This window comes from Camelina sativa, chromosome 1 (assembly GCF_030686135.1).
Source record: "Camelina sativa cultivar CO46 ecotype springtype chromosome 1, ASM3068613v1".
Lineage (NCBI taxonomy): Eukaryota > Viridiplantae > Streptophyta > Magnoliopsida > Brassicales > Brassicaceae > Camelina > Camelina sativa.
Window position 1 is genome coordinate 5,650,669 of NC_141880.1, and position 17,797 is coordinate 5,668,465.

The 17,797-nt window shown below is 38.4% G+C and overlaps 5 protein-coding genes and 1 non-coding gene across 10 annotated transcripts; 3 read left to right on the forward strand and 3 right to left on the reverse strand.

Annotated features, from left to right (window-relative positions):
- Positions 1–2: 2 nt before the first annotated feature.
- LOC104778674 (EPIDERMAL PATTERNING FACTOR-like protein 3) lies at positions 3–990 on the forward strand. The gene is made up of 2 exons (XM_010503126.3): positions 3–247; positions 677–990. The coding sequence occupies exons 1-2, from the start codon at positions 124–126 to the stop codon at positions 925–927; spliced, it is 375 nt and encodes a 124-aa protein (XP_010501428.2). The 5' UTR covers positions 3–123; the 3' UTR covers positions 928–990.
- Positions 991–1,647: 657 nt separating this feature from the next.
- On the forward strand, positions 1,648–7,229 carry LOC104704733 (putative phospholipid-transporting ATPase 7). 5 transcript variants are annotated; one of them, XM_087452269.1, is made up of 13 exons: positions 1,719–2,016; positions 2,112–2,247; positions 2,354–3,470; positions 3,561–4,231; positions 4,315–4,425; positions 4,511–4,787; positions 4,875–4,963; positions 5,066–5,153; positions 5,249–5,458; positions 5,546–5,671; positions 5,769–5,867; positions 5,963–6,154; positions 6,239–7,229. In XM_087452269.1, the coding sequence occupies exons 3-13, from the start codon at positions 2,403–2,405 to the stop codon at positions 6,947–6,949; spliced, it is 3,642 nt and encodes a 1,213-aa protein (XP_087308395.1). In that variant the 5' UTR covers positions 1,719–2,016; positions 2,112–2,247; positions 2,354–2,402; the 3' UTR covers positions 6,950–7,229. The 5 variants fall into 5 exon arrangements, 4 of the variants coding, with proteins under 4 accessions (XP_087308388.1, XP_087308390.1, XP_087308392.1 ...); XM_087452264.1 differs by having other exon boundaries at positions 1,699–2,016; positions 2,354–4,231; XM_087452266.1 differs by lacking the exon at positions 2,112–2,247 and having other exon boundaries at positions 1,711–2,016; positions 2,302–3,470.
- Positions 7,205–7,852, reverse strand: LOC104778683 (uncharacterized). The gene has a single exon (XM_010503133.3). The coding sequence runs from the start codon at positions 7,758–7,760 to the stop codon at positions 7,425–7,427; it is 336 nt and encodes a 111-aa protein (XP_010501435.1). The 5' UTR covers positions 7,761–7,852; the 3' UTR covers positions 7,205–7,424.
- An 861-nt stretch (positions 7,853–8,713) lies between these two features.
- On the reverse strand, positions 8,714–11,570 carry LOC109124852 (eukaryotic initiation factor 4A-1). Its single transcript, XM_087452305.1, has 5 exons — positions 11,187–11,570; positions 10,451–10,519; positions 10,262–10,365; positions 9,739–10,169; positions 8,714–9,654 (listed from the first exon to the last, which is right to left on the reverse strand). Exons 2-5 carry the CDS (start codon positions 10,516–10,518, stop codon positions 9,019–9,021), a joined length of 1,239 nt encoding a protein of 412 aa, XP_087308431.1. The 5' UTR covers position 10,519; positions 11,187–11,570; the 3' UTR covers positions 8,714–9,018.
- Positions 10,620–10,734, reverse strand: LOC147949582 (small nucleolar RNA snoR98). Its single transcript, XR_015565603.1, has one exon. It is a non-coding gene; the product is annotated as a small nucleolar RNA snoR98 (small nucleolar RNA).
- A 1,574-nt stretch (positions 11,571–13,144) lies between the features above and the next one.
- On the forward strand, positions 13,145–17,740 carry LOC104778698 (dihydrolipoyllysine-residue acetyltransferase component 2 of pyruvate dehydrogenase complex, mitochondrial). The gene is made up of 19 exons (XM_010503145.3): positions 13,145–13,477; positions 13,818–13,911; positions 14,189–14,253; positions 14,351–14,436; positions 14,538–14,578; positions 14,956–15,011; positions 15,097–15,171; positions 15,255–15,347; positions 15,540–15,779; positions 15,872–15,944; positions 16,058–16,158; positions 16,288–16,373; positions 16,446–16,521; positions 16,608–16,675; positions 16,763–16,829; positions 16,926–17,021; positions 17,101–17,203; positions 17,291–17,386; positions 17,471–17,740. Exons 1-19 carry the CDS (start codon positions 13,436–13,438, stop codon positions 17,539–17,541), a joined length of 1,629 nt encoding a protein of 542 aa, XP_010501447.1. The 5' UTR covers positions 13,145–13,435; the 3' UTR covers positions 17,542–17,740.
- The last annotated feature ends 57 nt before the right edge of the window (positions 17,741–17,797 follow it).

A 17,797-nucleotide genomic window follows, 5' to 3' on the forward strand; every position in this document is an offset into this window, starting at 1 on the left:
ATTAGGCCTAAACCCCCTAAAACCCACTGGTTCTTCTTTCTTCTTCTTCTTCTTCCTCCTCTTTCTTTTCTTTAAACCTTTATATACATCATTAGTAGCCATCATTATCACATTATCATCATCATGCGAATGAGAGAAATAGGAAAGTGTCTTGTGCTTATACTGGCCGTGATGATGATACAAATAGTGAGCTGGGTTGGTGCAGCAAGCAGGCCTATTGCTTCCAGTCACGTTTCTTTTTATCCAGGTTCAGTTTCTTATTTCTTCAAGAGTCTACTTAATTAGACCATTACTATGTATGTATCTATATAATGAAAGGCACATGTAGATATGTAAGTATGAATGAAAGAGTTCTCTGTTTGGTTTCTGTTTGCAAAGAAGGTTAGGTTGAATTCTTAATTGCTTTACTAATTTTATGAGCAAATTAATGACTTGTATTACTGACTATATTAGACCGTGGTCCCAAATATTTGCATGATCAACGGGTATAAAAAAAAAACAAATTTTGTTTTAGAAATGACTTTCATAGATTAGTCAGTGAAAAGGTTGTTAAAAAAGGTGCATGTGTTCTTGGGTCATCTCTTTATAGCAAAAGAAGCATAGGAATTTCAATGGAATATGTATTAATGTCTTTTTTTTTTTCTTTTCACAATAAAAATTACTATATGGCCTGCAGAGATAAGAAGCCCACAAGCTGCAGAACACAACTCAAATAGGCCCTTATTGAAGCCGAGTGAGGACAGAGAGATAGAAGAAATAGAGAAAGGAAGAAGGATAGGATCAAAGCCACCAAGTTGTGAGAAGAAATGCTACGGATGTGAGCCATGTGAAGCCATCCAAGTCCCAACCGTTTCTTCAATTCCTCACCTCTCTCCTCATTATGCTAATTACCAGCCGGAGGGTTGGAGATGCCATTGTGCCCCTTAATCAAAATCATTCTCTCTTTTGAATCCCTTAACTAAACACAATTTAACATATTATTTATTCACATGTACAATCTCTTTTAAGGTATAATCATCACTCGCCAGTATTAAAGACTTGTTAGTAAATTAAAACGTCAAGATTACTAAAAATGAAAAACACCAATCAACTTAATTATTTAGCTAGGATTTAGTATATAATGTATAAACCAAAACTTAGTTAAACCGATATAATATTTTCGTTAGTGAGATTTATTTTTTGGGTAACATGAAATTTTGTATACTAGAAGAAGCAGGAGGGGGATCGTTTGTTTGTTTGTTTGTCAAGTAATAGTAGTAAGTTGATTGGGCCGGGCTTGATATTTAATGAGGAACAGATTGGACTTGGAAGTGACGACCCAGAGCCAGAGTAATGAAGTGAATGATGGTTATATTCGGTTTAGTTGTATAACCAAACCGGTTTTTAGTCTCCGTGCGTAAGTGGTAAACGTACTTTGTACGGACTACAATTACTTTCATAAAAATTATCGAAAATAAATTCGCTTTTATTAAATTACGGAGTACTATTACATAATTGTTGTGTGATCTTAATCGTAGTAATTGTAAACCTTGTGACAAAGAAACATATCATTATTTAATTAGAAAATATTAAATAAAACCAGTTGTTTGGTTATACAAATCAGAAATTTAATAAATTAAATAGTTTGATTTTGTTTTAGGTTTTTTTAACTGAAAAGAAAAACACTAATAATAAAAAGAATCGGTAAAATAGGAAGCTGAAACGGAAATTGCTGCGTTGGGTTGGAGAGAGAGAGAGAGAGTTGCAGCAGAACGCCCCCCGCAGGGAGAGAGAGTGTGACATTGTTTTTGTCCCTTTTCGATCTTTCTTCATCTTCTTCAAAAAAGAGAGAAAGAGAGACAACAAAAGCGAGAAGAAAGGAGCCTTTTCGCCTTCTTCCTCCCTCTTCTGTTGAGTTTTTTTTGCCATAAAAGCCATCATCTCACATCATCAGCTTTTTTTGGTTTTTGTGTCAACATCTCCGTTGGAATCGGGTGTTTGCGCGAGTTTCTTCATGAACGATCCTCCCGATTCTAGGTATTTCCTTCGATCCCAAACTCGATTTCGTTTATTTAATTTTTGGAATTTTGCGTCGCAGTTTCTTAGGGATTTCCGTTGTCTTGTGCTGCAAGGTTTTTTCTTTTTTTTTTTTTGGGAATGTTGGTGGGGTTCTGATACGACGATTCGTTAACGGATTCCTTGGTTTTTTCGTGTGATCGTTTCTTGATTCGATTCTGGCGGTGGTTTATTCAAAGGGCTCGATTTGTGGTTCGTTAAGCTGATTTTATTTTATTTTCTTGATTTTTGTTTGATTTCTCACAGTAGTGGCGAGGGCCTCTGAACCAGGAGATCTTCGTGTTTCTTTGTTGAACAGCTGATTCGGTCTCTCTCTATCTTGCGTTGTGCTCACACTTTTTGAGATAATGGGGCGTCGCAGAATAAGATCAAGGATTCGGAAAAGCCATTTTTACACCTTTAGATGCCTTAGGCCAAAAACCCTAGAAGATCAAGAACCCCATAGCATTAATGGACCTGGATACACTAGAATTGTTCACTGTAACCAGCCTCATATGCATCTGGCTAAAGTCCTCAGATACACCTCTAACTATGTGTCCACCACTAGGTATAACCTCATCACCTTCTTGCCCAAATGCTTGTATGAGCAATTCCACCGTGTTGCCAATTTCTACTTCCTCGTTGCTGCAATTCTCTCTGTCTTCCCTCTCTCCCCATTCAACAAATGGAGTATGATTGCACCTTTGATTTTTGTGGTCGGGCTTAGTATGGGTAAAGAGGCTTTGGAGGACTGGCGCCGGTTTATGCAGGATGTGAAGGTCAATTCCAGGAAAGCCATTGTTCATAGAGGGGATGGTGTTTTTGGTCGTAGGAAGTGGAACAAGATCCGTGTTGGGGATGTTGTCAAGGTGGAAAAGGATCAATTTTTCCCTGCTGATTTGCTCTTATTGTCATCAAGTTACGAGGATGGGATCTGTTATGTCGAGACCATGAACTTAGATGGCGAGACCAACCTCAAAGTTAAGAGATGTTTGGATGTTACCTTGCCTTTGGAACGGGATGATGCTTTCCACACTTTCTCTGGAACTATTAAATGTGAAGATCCCAATCCTAACCTGTATACGTTTGTTGGAAATCTTGAATATGATGGCCAGGTTTATCCGCTCGATCCTAACCAGATTCTCTTGAGAGACTCTAAGCTCAGGAACACGGCTTATGTCTATGGGGTGGTCATATTTACTGGCCATGACACAAAAGTCATGCAGAATTCAACAAAATCCCCTTCAAAGAGAAGCAGAATTGAAAAGAGAATGGACTACATCATATATACTCTCTTTGCCCTCCTTGTGACCGTCTCCTTCATCAGCTCACTGGGTTTCGCAGTGATGACAAAGATGCATATGGGAGAGTGGTGGTACTTACGACCAGATAAGCCCGAGCGCTTAACTAATCCAAGAAATCCTTTTCACGCTTGGGTCGTCCATCTGATCACTGCTGTCTTGCTTTATGGGTACTTGATTCCCATCTCATTGTATGTTTCCATTGAGCTCGTAAAAGTTTTGCAGGCAACTTTCATAAACCAAGACTTGCACATGTATGATAGCGAGAGCGGGACTCCAGCTCAAGCACGCACATCAAATTTGAATGAAGAGCTGGGACAAGTTGACACAATCCTTTCCGATAAAACAGGAACTCTGACATGCAATCAGATGGATTTTTTGAAATGCTCCATCGCGGGTACTTCTTATGGTGTTCGCGCCAGTGAAGTAGAACTAGCTGCAGCAAAGCAGATGGCGATAGATCTCGATGAGGAGCAAGGTGAAGAAATGAACGACCTTCCAAGGACTAGAGGAAGGATGCATGGATATGCCAAAATGCCCAGCAAGAACTCATCAGATATTGAGTTGGAGACTGTAATCACTGCTACTGACGAAATAGATCAGACGCAGTCCACTGGTGTCAAGGGGTTTAGTTTTGAGGATCAACGTCTCATGAACGGAAACTGGTTAAATGAACCCAATCCAGATGACATTTTGATGTTTCTGCGTATACTTGCTGTTTGTCACACTGCTATTCCCGAGGTGGAGGAAGATACTGGAAAGTGTACTTATGAAGCAGAGTCTCCTGATGAAGTTGCTTTCCTTGTTGCCGCTGGGGAGTTTGGTTTTGAGTTTACTAAAAGAACTCAATCAAGTGTGTTTATCAGTGAACGACATTTAGGCCAACCACTTGAAAGGTGAGATTGTAACTGTAAATCTTTCACTTGTTCGTATCGGTTCCAGTGAATATATATCTAACTACTTGTCCAATCTTTTATAGAGAATACAAAGTTTTAAATGTTTTGGACTTCACTAGCCAAAGAAAAAGAATGTCTGTTATCATTCGTGATGAAAAAGGGCAGATTCTTCTACTCTGTAAAGGTGCTGACAGGTTGGCCTCATAACTTCAAGCAGTTCAATATAGCGTATCTGTTATACTAAAGTAAAGTTCAATGGGTCATCTTGAAAATTTGCAGCATAATATTCGACCGGTTATCCAAGAATGGAAAAAAATATCTGGAAGCCACTTCAAAGCATTTGAATGGATATGGTGAAGCTGGTTTACGCACATTAGCGCTCAGTTATAGAAAGCTGGATGAGACTGAGTATTCGATTTGGAACAGTGAATTTCACAAAGCCAAAACTTCAGTCGGAGCTGACAGAGATGAAATGCTCGAAAAGGTATCCGATATGATGGAGAAGGAATTGATTCTTGTCGGTGCTACTGCAGTGGAAGATAAACTGCAGAAAGGGGTATGTAGTGGAAGTTTGTATAGGATTACTACCATGACGCTAATAACTGATATTTCCTTTCAGCTTACTGTTTATTGTTCGTTACAGGTGCCTCAGTGCATAGATAAGCTTGCCCAAGCTGGTCTCAAGATATGGGTTTTGACAGGAGATAAGATGGAGACAGCAATTAACATAGGGTGTGTTATTCTTTTATGTTGCTGATAATACCACGACCCCAAATCTTGGGAATTTTATAATAGATACTAAGTGGACTAAGTTCTTTGTTTTTCCAAATGCAGATATGCCTGCAGTTTGCTGCGACAGGGTATGAAGCAGATATCCATAGCACTAAGAAACGAAGAGGGATCATTCCAAGACCCAGAAGCGGTATGTATTAGGCTGATACTATAAAAACCTACATTACTGTTTCAATAAATGCTTGCATTTGATGTGAGAAACTTTTTCTTGTTGTAAATGGCCAGGCTGCGAGAGAGAGCATTTTGATGCAGATCATAAATGCTTCACAGATGATCAAACTAGAGAAGGATCCACATGCAGCGTTTGCTTTGATCATTGATGGAAAGACACTTACATATGCTTTGGAGGATGATATTAAGTATCAGTTTCTTGCCCTGGCTGTTGATTGTGCTTCAGTGATATGCTGTCGTGTCTCTCCCAAACAGAAGGCACTGGTAAGATTGATACACCACAAGTCCTAGTTCTATCTTTTTGTTATTGACTGAAATCACTTACTTTTGTCTATCTATCTCGGTTTCTAGGTAACAAGACTAGCAAAAGAAGGAACAGGAAAGACAACCTTGGCAATCGGTGATGGTGCAAATGATGTTGGAATGATTCAAGAAGCTGATATAGGTGTAGGCATCAGTGGTGTGGAAGGCATGCAGGTCATTAAACGTGTTTTCGATTTAACTAGACATTTTCTTTGGTTAATGGCGATATAGGTCTGTTTCTGATTGCAAATGCATTTCTCTTTCTCTTCAGGCTGTAATGGCAAGCGATTTCTCCATAGCCCAGTTTCGGTTTTTAGAGAGACTACTTGTTGTCCACGGGCACTGGTGCTACAAAAGAATAGCCCAGATGGTAAGTATCTGTGGTATAATTGATATACAGAAAATCCCATCATAACCCATCGGACAACTTACAACCTGATTTTGATTCACATTCTTTTCTGACAGATCTGTTACTTCTTTTACAAGAACATAACATTTGGTCTGACTCTCTTCTACTTTGAGGCTTTCACTGGGTTTTCTGGTCAAGCCATATACAATGACTACTACTTGTTGATGTTCAACGTTATCCTCACTTCTCTCCCCGTCATATCCCTCGGAGTTTTCGAGCAAGACGTATCTTCAGAAGTCTGCTTACAGGTTTACGCTTCTCTGCTCATTTAACTCTCTCCAATCTAAACCCTGAAACCCTTCTTCTAATATTAACTTTCTCCCTCTTGCTAGTTCCCTGCATTGTACCAGCAAGGCCCCAAGAACTTGTTCTTTGACTGGCACAGAATCCTCGGGTGGATGGGAAATGGAGTCTACGCATCCATAGTCATCTTTGGCCTCAACATTGGCATCTTCGACGTCCAATCTTTCTGTTCTGGGGGCCAGACAGCAGACATGAACGCAATGGGAACCACCATGTTCACTTGCATCATTTGGGCAGTGAACGTACAAATAGCTTTAACCATGAGCCATTTCACTTGGATCCAGCACGCATTTATCTGGGGAAGTATCGTCATGTGGTACATCTTCCTTGCACTCTTTGGCAGGTTACCTCCAAAAATTTCAGGCAACATGTTCCACATGCTCTCGGAAACCCTAGCACCAGCACCAATCTACTGGCTAACCTCACTGCTGGTCATAGCCGCAACAACACTTCCTTACTTGGCTCACATTTCGTTCCAGAGATCGTTGAACCCTTTGGACCATCACATCATTCAAGAGATCAAGTATTTCAGAATTGACGTACAGGACGAGCGTATGTGGACGAGAGAGAGATCTAAGGCTAGAGAGAAGACCAAGATAGGATTCACGGCTCGTGTAGATGCAAAGATCCGGCAGTTGAGAGGAAGGCTCCAGAGGAAACACTCTATTTTGAGCGTTATGAGCGGGATGAGTGGCGTCTCAGCATCAACTGATACAACCTCCACCACACAACATAGTTGAAATAATTGATCCAGTAAGTTTTCCTCTCTCACGAGAAATATTCATTACTTTGGAGGAAACAGAACAAGGAGAACTGGGATTGAAGATAATAGAATTACAAAGAAAGGGACGGGAGAATGTTGTATTGTGCGAGTTTGTGTGTGTATACTAAAAAAAAATTGATTAGAGATTCTTATAAAATAGCTTCTTTTTTTTTTTCTTGAAAAGGAATGGTTTTTTGATGTAATTGAAGTGGTATGGTCATTCACAGGTAGATATGGAAACTGATTTTGTTCATTCATTATCTGTCTCATTCAAGAATCAAGACTATACAATCTTGATATAATTGCACGAGAAAGAAACATATTAGTTTGAGTTTCCTGTATTTGTTACAACAAAGAGATATTTTTAACTCGGAAGATAGATTTTTTTCATCGTTTCGGGTGGGTTTTGAAAATTTCTATATAAAGAAATTCAGAGAAAATATATATAGAAATCAAGAAATACCGATGACGCCTTTGAACCATTTGAAGCTCTTTCTAATGGATCCCTTCATCTTCTGTTCGACGGAATAAACTTTATAGCCAGCGACTCTTCTCTTCCTCCGTGATTCTGGATCGCTGAAACTCCAGCTTCTAGACGCCGACGCCGAACCACGATCCGCGTTTGGAACGCTTTTGCTTTTCTTTATCTTTAACTGGTAATCGTTGTTCGTCTGACTCTGATCGGCGGCTGAATCGTCGAAACTCACGCTGTGGCCTTTCACTGAAACTGCGTCTCTGCGGTTTCCGGAAGCTGCTGGCGGTTCCATTTCTTTGTAATAATTCTCCATGGTGATTTACTGATTTGAGTTTTGTTTGGTCTGAATTCTGAAACGAAGAAGAAGAGTCGTCGTCGTCTATGTTGTCTTTAAAAAAAAAAAAAAGTTAGTAAATTAATTAAATAATACTAATTAGTTTATTTTTCAAAATACACTAAAAAGAGTCTTTTTGGGAAATCAATTTACAATTGTCATGTTGAGTTGATCAAGGACCTACTTATGTTTTTATTTTCCCTTCTTCAAAACCTTTTTTTTTTTTGTGTGGTCAAACTCTTCAAAAGAGTTAAGTTATTCATTTAATGTACAAGTAGTAGAAAAAAATATTACCGGTAATACTGGTATGAATCATTAGACTTTTTTCTTGTGTGTTTTTTTGGTTCTATGCTTGTGCTCTGTGTTGGTTAGGTTTGTGTTGTGTGGATGTGATTTTTTCCCAACTACTATTCTCTGATAGGCACGCGGATTGTCCAAACCGGTAGTTTCTCACACGAAATAATGGAAGAAATTACTTTTAATTAGATATTCTTTTTCGTGAAAAAACACTGCAGAACTTGAGACCAATGATTTCAGTTCAAATAATAAAACCCGAGTAACCCTTGTCGGTGGTAGGCTCGACTCACACATTTTGAATAATACACCGGCTCAGACGAAATAAATTTAGTAGTGTACATCTAACATACTTTCAATTAAGGCAAGAAATATAAAACTATTATTAAAAGTTTTAAACAAAAGAACAAAACGCTCTAGAAATATAAAGAAGATGTAAAGCGAGTTCGTCGCCGTGTGGAAACAGACTTTTTCATAACAAGATTTGTCATTGATGTAGCGCGTGAGAGAGTGTGCCATTGCATTTTGATTGATGCCACAATGACAATGATGTAACGTCGCATATTCACATTATCTTTAAGCCACAAACATTGGCCTGATAATGAATCTTACGACTTCGGAACCAAACACATGAAAAAAGGTTTTAAACCAAACTTTTGATGAAAGGATTTGATCGATACAATAATCAAAGACAAACAACAAAGCCGAAATTTTAAAATAGAGAAGAAATAAATACTCCATAAATAAAAATGGTCAGAAGAGAGATATGTTCGTAGAGGGGGAAGGAGAAGAGAGAAAAACAACTAAGAAAAACTTAAAAGAGAAATCGCTGATAGAGAGACGACGGTGTCAAAATCAGATCAAAGAGTGCCTTGCAAAACAAGAAAAACCTTTCTTCTCCGGTGATACTAGTACGGCAACGGACGGACTTCTTTTTCTCCCTTCACAGCAGATCGGCCACGTTCGAAGGCAGCTCTTCGACAACCACGTTGTAGAACTTCTGAATATCAAACAGCATCCTCTCATCATCACGAGTCACGAAGTTGATCGCCACTCCCTTTCTCCCGAACCTTCCACTTCTTCCGATACGGTGGAGGTAGTTCTCTGGCTGAGTTGGGAGGTCGAAGTTGATAACCAGAGAGACTTGTTGCACATCGATACCACGAGCCAAGAGGTCAGTGGTGATGAGAACACGCGAGGAACCAGACCTGAACTCCCTCATGATGATGTCTCTGGTGTTCTGGTCCATGTCTCCGTGGGTAGCTGAGACTGTGTGGTCACGGCTCCTCATTTTGTCTGTGAGCCAGTCAACCTTACGCCTGGTGTTCACGAAGATGACACTCTGCGTGATGGCGAGAGTCTCGTAGAGATCACAGAGTGTCTCGAGCTTCCACTCTTCTTTCTCAACGTTGACATAGAACTGCTTGATACCTTCGAGGGTTAGCTCATCACGCTTCACCAAGATTCTCACTGGCTTGCTCATGAACTTCCTTGTGATCTCAAGAGCTTCTGGTGGCATGGTTGCTGAGAACACACCAACTTGGATCTTTGGAGGAAGAAGCTGGAATATGTCATAGATCTTCAACATCAAGGAAACAAAGTGAGATTAGAGTTTAACCATAACGGGAAACGGATTTGAAGCTCTAGGGAAATATTGACAAACCTGGTCCTTGAAACCACGGGAGAGCATTTCATCAGCTTCATCGAGAACAAACATCTTGATGCTGTCAGCACGGAGAGACTGCCTCTTTAACATGTCAAAGACACGTCCTGGAGTTCCAACAACAACATGGACACCAGCTTGGAGAATGCGCTGGTCCTCACGAACACTGGTTCCACCAACACAGGCGTGAACCTTGACACCAAGGTAATCACCAAGGGCCCTCATGACCTTCTCAATTTGCTGAGCAAGCTCTCTAGTTGGAGCCAAAACCAAAGCCTGACACTGGACAAGGGTGTAGTCCAGCTGCTGCAATACACCAGAGCAGAAAGTAGCTGTTTTCCCAGTACCAGACTGGGCCTGTTGAATCACATCGAGACCTTTGCAAAAGGGGACAATTCCTCTCTGCTGAATAGCAGAAGGCTTCTCAAAACCTAAAAGAACACAGATGCACGCATGAGATGATGCTTATAAGCGAGACACAAAATCACAAAAAGATAGCTTTCAAGAGTACTTCAACACATACCATAAGCATAGATACCCCTGAGAAGGTTCTCTTGGAGACCCATGGCATCAAAGCTCTCATGAACCTCATCATAAGAAGTGAAGAACTCATCCTGTCCCTCAAGTCTGCATACATACAATACAAATTAGCAACTAAACATTCAGAAAGAGCACAACACACAAGATGGAAAAATAGAACAAAAAGACTCACACTTCATTCAGTTTCTGGTCAAACTGACGTGCATCAAACTGGGTGCCTTCTGGTGCAGATCCCGCCATACTACATACACACAGAACAACAACAAAAATTAGATATCGTGATGAGGCAAATAAAGAAAACATCTATTTCACTTAGTGATAAATAACGATTGCAAAAGAGGGAATGTGACAAAATAGCCAAACTCGAAGTCCATAAAGAGAGGAAAACAAGCATTAATATCTGCCTCAGATGATGTTCGGAGAGAATGTATAAAAAGGCACATGGTTATCCATATATATAAAGATAGACACCACTCAAACCTATTTCTCCAACATGAAAGACCTTTTAAATCCAGACAACCACAACGAACTGTTAAGAAACAGTTTATAAAGACAATAACATCTGAGTTATGTAACCTAGCGGTAATAAAGACATACAAACAATCACTGTAAAATTCACAAATCAACAGATTCCTAAAGATGGGTTAGATCCAAAAACATAAATCGTCGTCATCATCAGCACCAACATCTCATATAATATAATAAACAGAGCAACAAAATAAGGGTAACCATAACAAACGATCTAGAAACAACGGAATAATAAATAAAAAAAAATCAAAACTTTCAAATCAACAACTCACCAAATCTATCGAAAACAAAAACGAATCACAGAACAAAGTAAAAAAAGTATAGACCCAAATCACAAATCGATAAAAGACATAGGAAAAGGAGAAATAGATGCAATATACCTGGAGCAAACGTTGAGAAGAGATTAGTAAACGAAAGTAGGAAAATTTCAGGGAGCTTGAATCTCCCAAACACGGATCTGAACCGGGTTGAGAGAGTAAGGAGAGCGAAGGAGCGAGCGAAGATTGAGGCTTTGTTGTGAGAGACTACTGATGTGAAAAAACCGAAAGAGGCAGAGAGAAAACGCGTTGCTTTTTAACTTTATATACTCCGCCTTTAGGGTTTTCCTTTCTCTCCTTTGGAAATCTTCTTCCTCCTTTTTCTTTTACTTGTATTTCCCCTTTTACCCCTCTTCTCTCTTTCTTTTTACTCCTTTGTTGGCTCGTCGGACAAGGATTTGACATTTGTTTTGTTTGATGCATCACACTAACTCATGTCTTAACCACACTAACTCAATTTGTTTTGGGAACATATATTCTTCATTATTTTATTAGTTATTTTGGGACAATAACACAAATTAAATTCATTATTTCTTCATTAATAATTATTTTATTGTATTTTCTAGAGTTTTCTTTCTCCAAATTACAATGAGAATAAAAGTGAATGATAAACTAAGTATTCTCTCAAAAAATGTTTATTATTATTATTTATTAAGTATTAACACATATGTCTCTAGATTAAAGAATATCTAGTGGGCAACTACTTTGGAACATAAATTCTTCATTATTTTTATTAATTATTTTGTGACAAAAGGATTATTTATTGACGGAAAAAAGGAAAAAAAAATTCAATCTATTTTTAATTTATTTTTAAAGCTTTCGTTCTCCAAATATATGTTGCATCAAAACTCTTTTTTGAGCTCCATTTTCCGTTTCTGAAACTCGTGGAAACAAAGAAATAAGTTATGGAAACACGATTCATAAAAATTCTATTTAAAAACACGATGGAAACTCCATTTTCATTTTGGAAACACGATTCCTATAAATTTCTATTTGAAAATGCGACCAAAATCATTTTTTTTGGAAACTTAGTAATAAATAACTTGGAAATATATGAATTCATTATACATATAAATATATAATATTATTAGTGTTTTAGTTCAACCATATAATATTTATGTTTGGTGTTTTATTCAATATATATATATATATATGTTTCCAAAATGTTTTCATTTCCTAATTTTAGAAAAAATCGTTTTGTTTCCGAAGCGTTTCACTTCTGCATATATGTTTCCGTTTTCATGCAACCTAGCTTCAAATTACAAAAATAATTAAATTGAATGGTAAAAAACTATTATGGGAAAATATATTAATCATTATTCAAGTATTAACACATTTGTCTCTCTATGTTCGATGTTTAATCAGGTAATTACTGTTCCACATGACAACATTCAAATGCATTTACAAGTGAATCCTTGAATCCAATAATTTTATATAAATATTTTAGAAGACAAGTTGTGGGATACAAAGTGGAGTTAGTTAGTCAGGGGGTACATGCCTATGTGTCTAGAGTAGAGATACATAGTATTCAATTGTTACAATTTCTTGAGCACCTCTGGACGAAACGAAGGACATCACAATGAGTTTCTTGCAGCCTTCTAACGGCTTTACTAAGCTGTTGCCATTGTAGACATAGCTGGAGAGGGCAAAAACAGAATCGTGCTTTAGAGTCAAAATGTATGAGGAAAACTAAGCAAAAGACATAAAGAATTGCCCCCAGTTCCGCTCTGTTTTTTTTGAGATTTTTTTTCAAACGATTTAAAATGCTGGTAGCAGCTGAGTGAGAGGAACATGTCCCCTAGGACAAGAACTTTCACGACTTGGTGAATGATCATCATAAGTGTAAAAATTGAGCCATACGAGTATTTTCATCAAGAACGTATTTTACAATAACAACGTATTTTATAGAGTCTGTTGAAAGTTGAAACATAGATTCAATTTTATACGGGCCTAGGAAGATTAGGCCCATTAGTAAAGTTTTGACTTTAAAATCGGCCTTTGTTTGAGTTTGACAAATCCCCGCCGTTCATTAGATGCCTACTCACTCTTAACGCACCTGATGATCTCTGTCTTTTGGTGACTCGCAAAAGCTCAGAGAATCAAAAACGAAAATTTGGATTGGAATTAAAATAAAAAAAAAAAGTCAAAATAATTGATTTCGTCGATCTTCTGATATTTTGTTTTTGCTGAAAACCCTAAACACTCCATACCATTTGAATTTGTTTTGTTTTCTACATCTTCCTTTCTAATCGAAACATTCACAGTTGCGAATTCGGATCGGGGGCTGAGGCAGTGTTCCGATTTGCACAACAATGACTTACGCATCTCGTATCATCATCAATCATTCCAAAAAGGTTTCTCTTTCTCCCTCTCCCTTTTTTCATTTTTTTGGGTACCTATCTGATCGTGTTTTTTAATTCTTCGATGATCATTTTGATTTCGTGATTATAAAATTGTTTCCATTTGGTATTCCATTAACGAAACTTTTGGTTGGTAATGATTGATTTTTAATCATGGGCAATTCTGCATTTTGCTATCCATAGCTTTAGTTAAGGTTCGCGTTATGATTTTTGCAAATTGTGGTTGTCACGCTAGTGTGTTCATTTTTATTACTACTGGAAGAGTTCTGGGTTCTGGTTTTGCAAGCAGAGTCATTTGTATAACGCCGCTTTGATGGTTGTGTGATTTTGACAGTTGAAACATGTTTCCACAATACTGAGGCGTGACCATGCTGTGGCTGTCCGATGTTTCTCCAACTGTACCCAGCCCTCTCTCACTGGTGGACAAGGTAACTTAGTTTGAATTTTTCGTGTCCTCTTCGTTGCTATTCTTGTGCTCATGTGATGTGGAATTGTATCCAGCTATACGGTTGTTTCTATTGGTTGACACGGTTACAAGCACCACACCATCTCTGTGGAGCTGGAATAGTTTAAATTTGCTATTCGTATCGTTTTCCCATTGAGGAAGAGAGTTGTGTTCCCTCTTTAAAATGATTAACAGTTAATATGTTTTTGAGTAATATGTTATGCTTCTCCCTTCAGCATTTTCTTGTTTTTGTTCTTCAGATATCTTCAAGTCCCGCCTGAATTATTCCACTGTGGAGAGAATTTCTAAATGTAGTGCCGGCAATGTTAGTCCCTTCTGTTCTGATTTCTTTCTCGGCTTTGCCCTTATAGCATAATCCTCTCTGTGTTTTTTGTCGTAACGTTGTTAAATGCAATATATAGGTATCAATGCCTAGTGGTATTTCAACAATGAGCACAAAACTAAGCAGCACAATGGCAGGACCAAGACTTTTTAAAGAATTTATAAGGTATGTAAATTGTCATGTGCATACTTCTTACTGTGTTCCTGTATGGATACTTCTATCTTAAGCTAATTTTCTTACTGTAAGCTAACTTTCTTGCGTTTCAGCTCCCAGATGCGATCAGTAAGAGGATTTTCATCAAGTTCAGGTAGTTAGTTTAGTTCTTCATCAAGAGTTTAACTTTAACTTGTACATGACTTCCAGCTTGCTCTTTTTATGTATTCTTTGGCCTGTATGATAATCTGTGTAGAGAAAACCAGTATTCTTTTGCCGGATCATATTTCATACTTCTTTAGGCCGGCCTTGTATATGCTAGCTATGTAGCTAGTTAACGATCTATAAGGGGTTTATCACGGAATTTTCTGTTATGGCAATATTGTGCAACTGTGTGGAATATTAATGGTAACTGGAATAACTAGCGTCTGACTTGGTTTTTGTGCCTTTTGGGGATACCTTTTTTCTTTCACTGTGGATATACATTCCACATGGTTTGTTTTACCGAGAACTTCTAAACATATGTTTCAGATCTTCCTCCTCATCAAGAGATTGGAATGCCTTCTCTTTCGCCAACGATGACTGAGGTATGGATTTTTGAGTACCTACTTACTAAAATTTACGTGGTATATTATTTTATCACTCTACTAAAGCTACTTGTTGAAACTTCAGGGTAACATTGCCAGGTGGCTGAAGAAAGAAGGTGATAAAGTTGCTCCTGGTGAAGTGCTTTGTGAAGTCGAAACTGTAATGTTAATCCAGATTGAATCTCTTCTTCTTTTTATTCTTCTGCCAGGAAAATAACACTAATCTCAATCTAAATATTTTAGGACAAAGCAACCGTCGAAATGGAATGCATGGAAGAGGGTTTTCTAGCCAAGATAGTAAAGGAGGAAGGGGCTAAAGAAATTCAAGTTGGGGAGGTATGATTGTTTCTTCTTTTTCGTGGAGACTTGTTAATTATAATGGCTTCTCATAAAATATTTATTGTGAGCCTTACGCTCCCTTTTTGTTACTATAGAGTTGCAACAGCAAATCAATGAATTATGCAACAAAATTGACAAAATATCTTTCTTTATATAAATCACATATAAGTGTACTTTGTCCCCAACTAGGTGATTGCTATCACAGTTGAAGAGGAAGAGGATATTCAAAAGTTTAAAGATTACACCCCCTCATCTGATACTGGTCGTGCTGCTCCTGAAGAAAAACCAGCTCCTTCCCCTCCAAAGGAAGAGAAGGTTGAGAAAACAACCAGTGCTCCTGAAGCCAAGAGTACCAAGCCAAGCTCGGCTCCTTCAGAAGATCGTATTTTTGCCAGTCCTCTTGCAAGAAAGTTGGCTGAAGATAATAGTGTTAGTTTCCAAAAAAAAGTTACTAGTAAAGCTCTAGTGTTTGATCCCCATGCTCTTAACTTTTTGTCCTACTTTTCCCTTAAAAACATTAGGTACCTCTCTCAAGCATCAAAGGCACAGGTCCTGAAGGACGGATAGTGAAGGCTGATGTCGAAGATTTCTTAGGTATAATAACGCCTTGGCTATGCCCTCTCCTTCCATTTTTCCCCAGTCTTTCTTGCTTCTCTTTACCGAATTTACGTCATCCATGTGTCCTAATGCATCTTCCTATGGGACAGCTTCAGGTGGTAAAGAAACTACTGCCAAGCCTTCCAAGCGCACGGATTCAAAGGTTCCAGATCTGGACTATGTTGACATCCCTCACACTCAGATACGAAAGGCAAATACCTATACAACCTTATATCTTAATTGCTTGTGGTATTTCTAGGTTACCTTGACCCACGATCTCTCTGTTTTGGGCACTATAAGCCAAAAATTCCAAAATTTGTTAACTGTATGAATTTGACAGGTCACAGCCTCACGTTTGGCATTCTCAAAGCAAACTATTCCTCACTACTACCTGACCGTGGATACATGTGTGGACAAAATGATGGGGTAAGTATTAAGTTTCAGATTATGTATTTGATTCGGTCAATGGGTGCTAAACATAGCTATTGTTATATGCAGTCTTAGGAGTCAACTCAATTCATTCCAAGAGGCTTCTGGTGGGAAACGGATATCTGTAAATGATCTTGTTATTAAGGTGCATCATACTTCCTTTCTTGCAAGCCTAATTAAATATCCTTCTCTGTTATCCATTATGAAACCTTTTCTTATTCGAAATTGCAGGCTGCTGCACTGGCTCTTCGAAAAGTTCCTCAGTGCAACAGTTCATGGACAGACGAATATATCCGCCAGTAAGTACATATTCTGCTTCAGAGGTTCATGACAACTTTGCAAATCATCTAGTTTCGTGGTTCTTATTTTACTCTTTTTATGTACAGATTTAAAAATGTCAACATCAACGTTGCTGTACAAACAGAAAATGGGCTTTACGTTCCTGTGGTCAAGGTGAGGGAGCTGTTGATACAGTTATTAACATTTCTTCGCAGAAACTTGAGATTTCAGAAAATAAAAAACTCAGTTTATCAAATTGCTTGATTGCAGGACGCAGACAAGAAAGGACTGTCCACAATTGGAGAAGAGGTTCGATTCTTGGCCCAGAAAGCAAAAGAAAACAGCTTGAAGCCGGAAGATTACGAGGTTAGATTAGATTTTGGTCACTGCTCACTAATAATGCTGCTCTGAAAGAAAATCAACTCAAAACTGTTTCTTCTGACAGGGAGGGACATTCACAGTCTCCAACTTGGGAGGACCTTTTGGCATCAAACAGTTTTGTGCCGTCATCAATCCACCTCAAGCTGCCATTCTAGCAATAGGATCCGGTAAGCCCTTAGCACACCCATCGACTTTATCCATTGGAGTTTCTTCCCCATAACTTATTATATTGTGGTGTCTGAATCTCAAAACAGCCGAAAAGAGAGTTGTTCCCGGTACTGGTCCTGACCAATACAACGTTGCTTCGTACATGTCTGTAACACTAAGCTGTGACCACCGCGTAATAGATGGTAACAGATTCTTCCTCCCATCCCCTATTGTATTATCAGTAATCATTTCGTCGAAAACATCTAGTAAGTGTTCTTCATGTGCAGGTGCTATTGGAGCGGAGTGGCTGAAAGCTTTCAAGGGCTACATCGAAACCCCGGAATCTATGTTGCTCTAAAATCCAGACACACACATACACACACACACATCAAAGCTAAATTCATAAGAGTCTGACATCAAATTTCTCTGGCTCACTACCAGATTTGTCCCTTTAGCACTGAGGCCTTTAAAGTTGCGTGTTTTGCTATTCATTACATTGAGGTGGCAGATTTTTTGTCCCAAAATAAAATAAGGAAATCCAACAATTTTACTGTTAACCGGATTTTGTGGCGTAATGCTTATTTCATCATGGGGTTGAAATTATTAAAACCCAT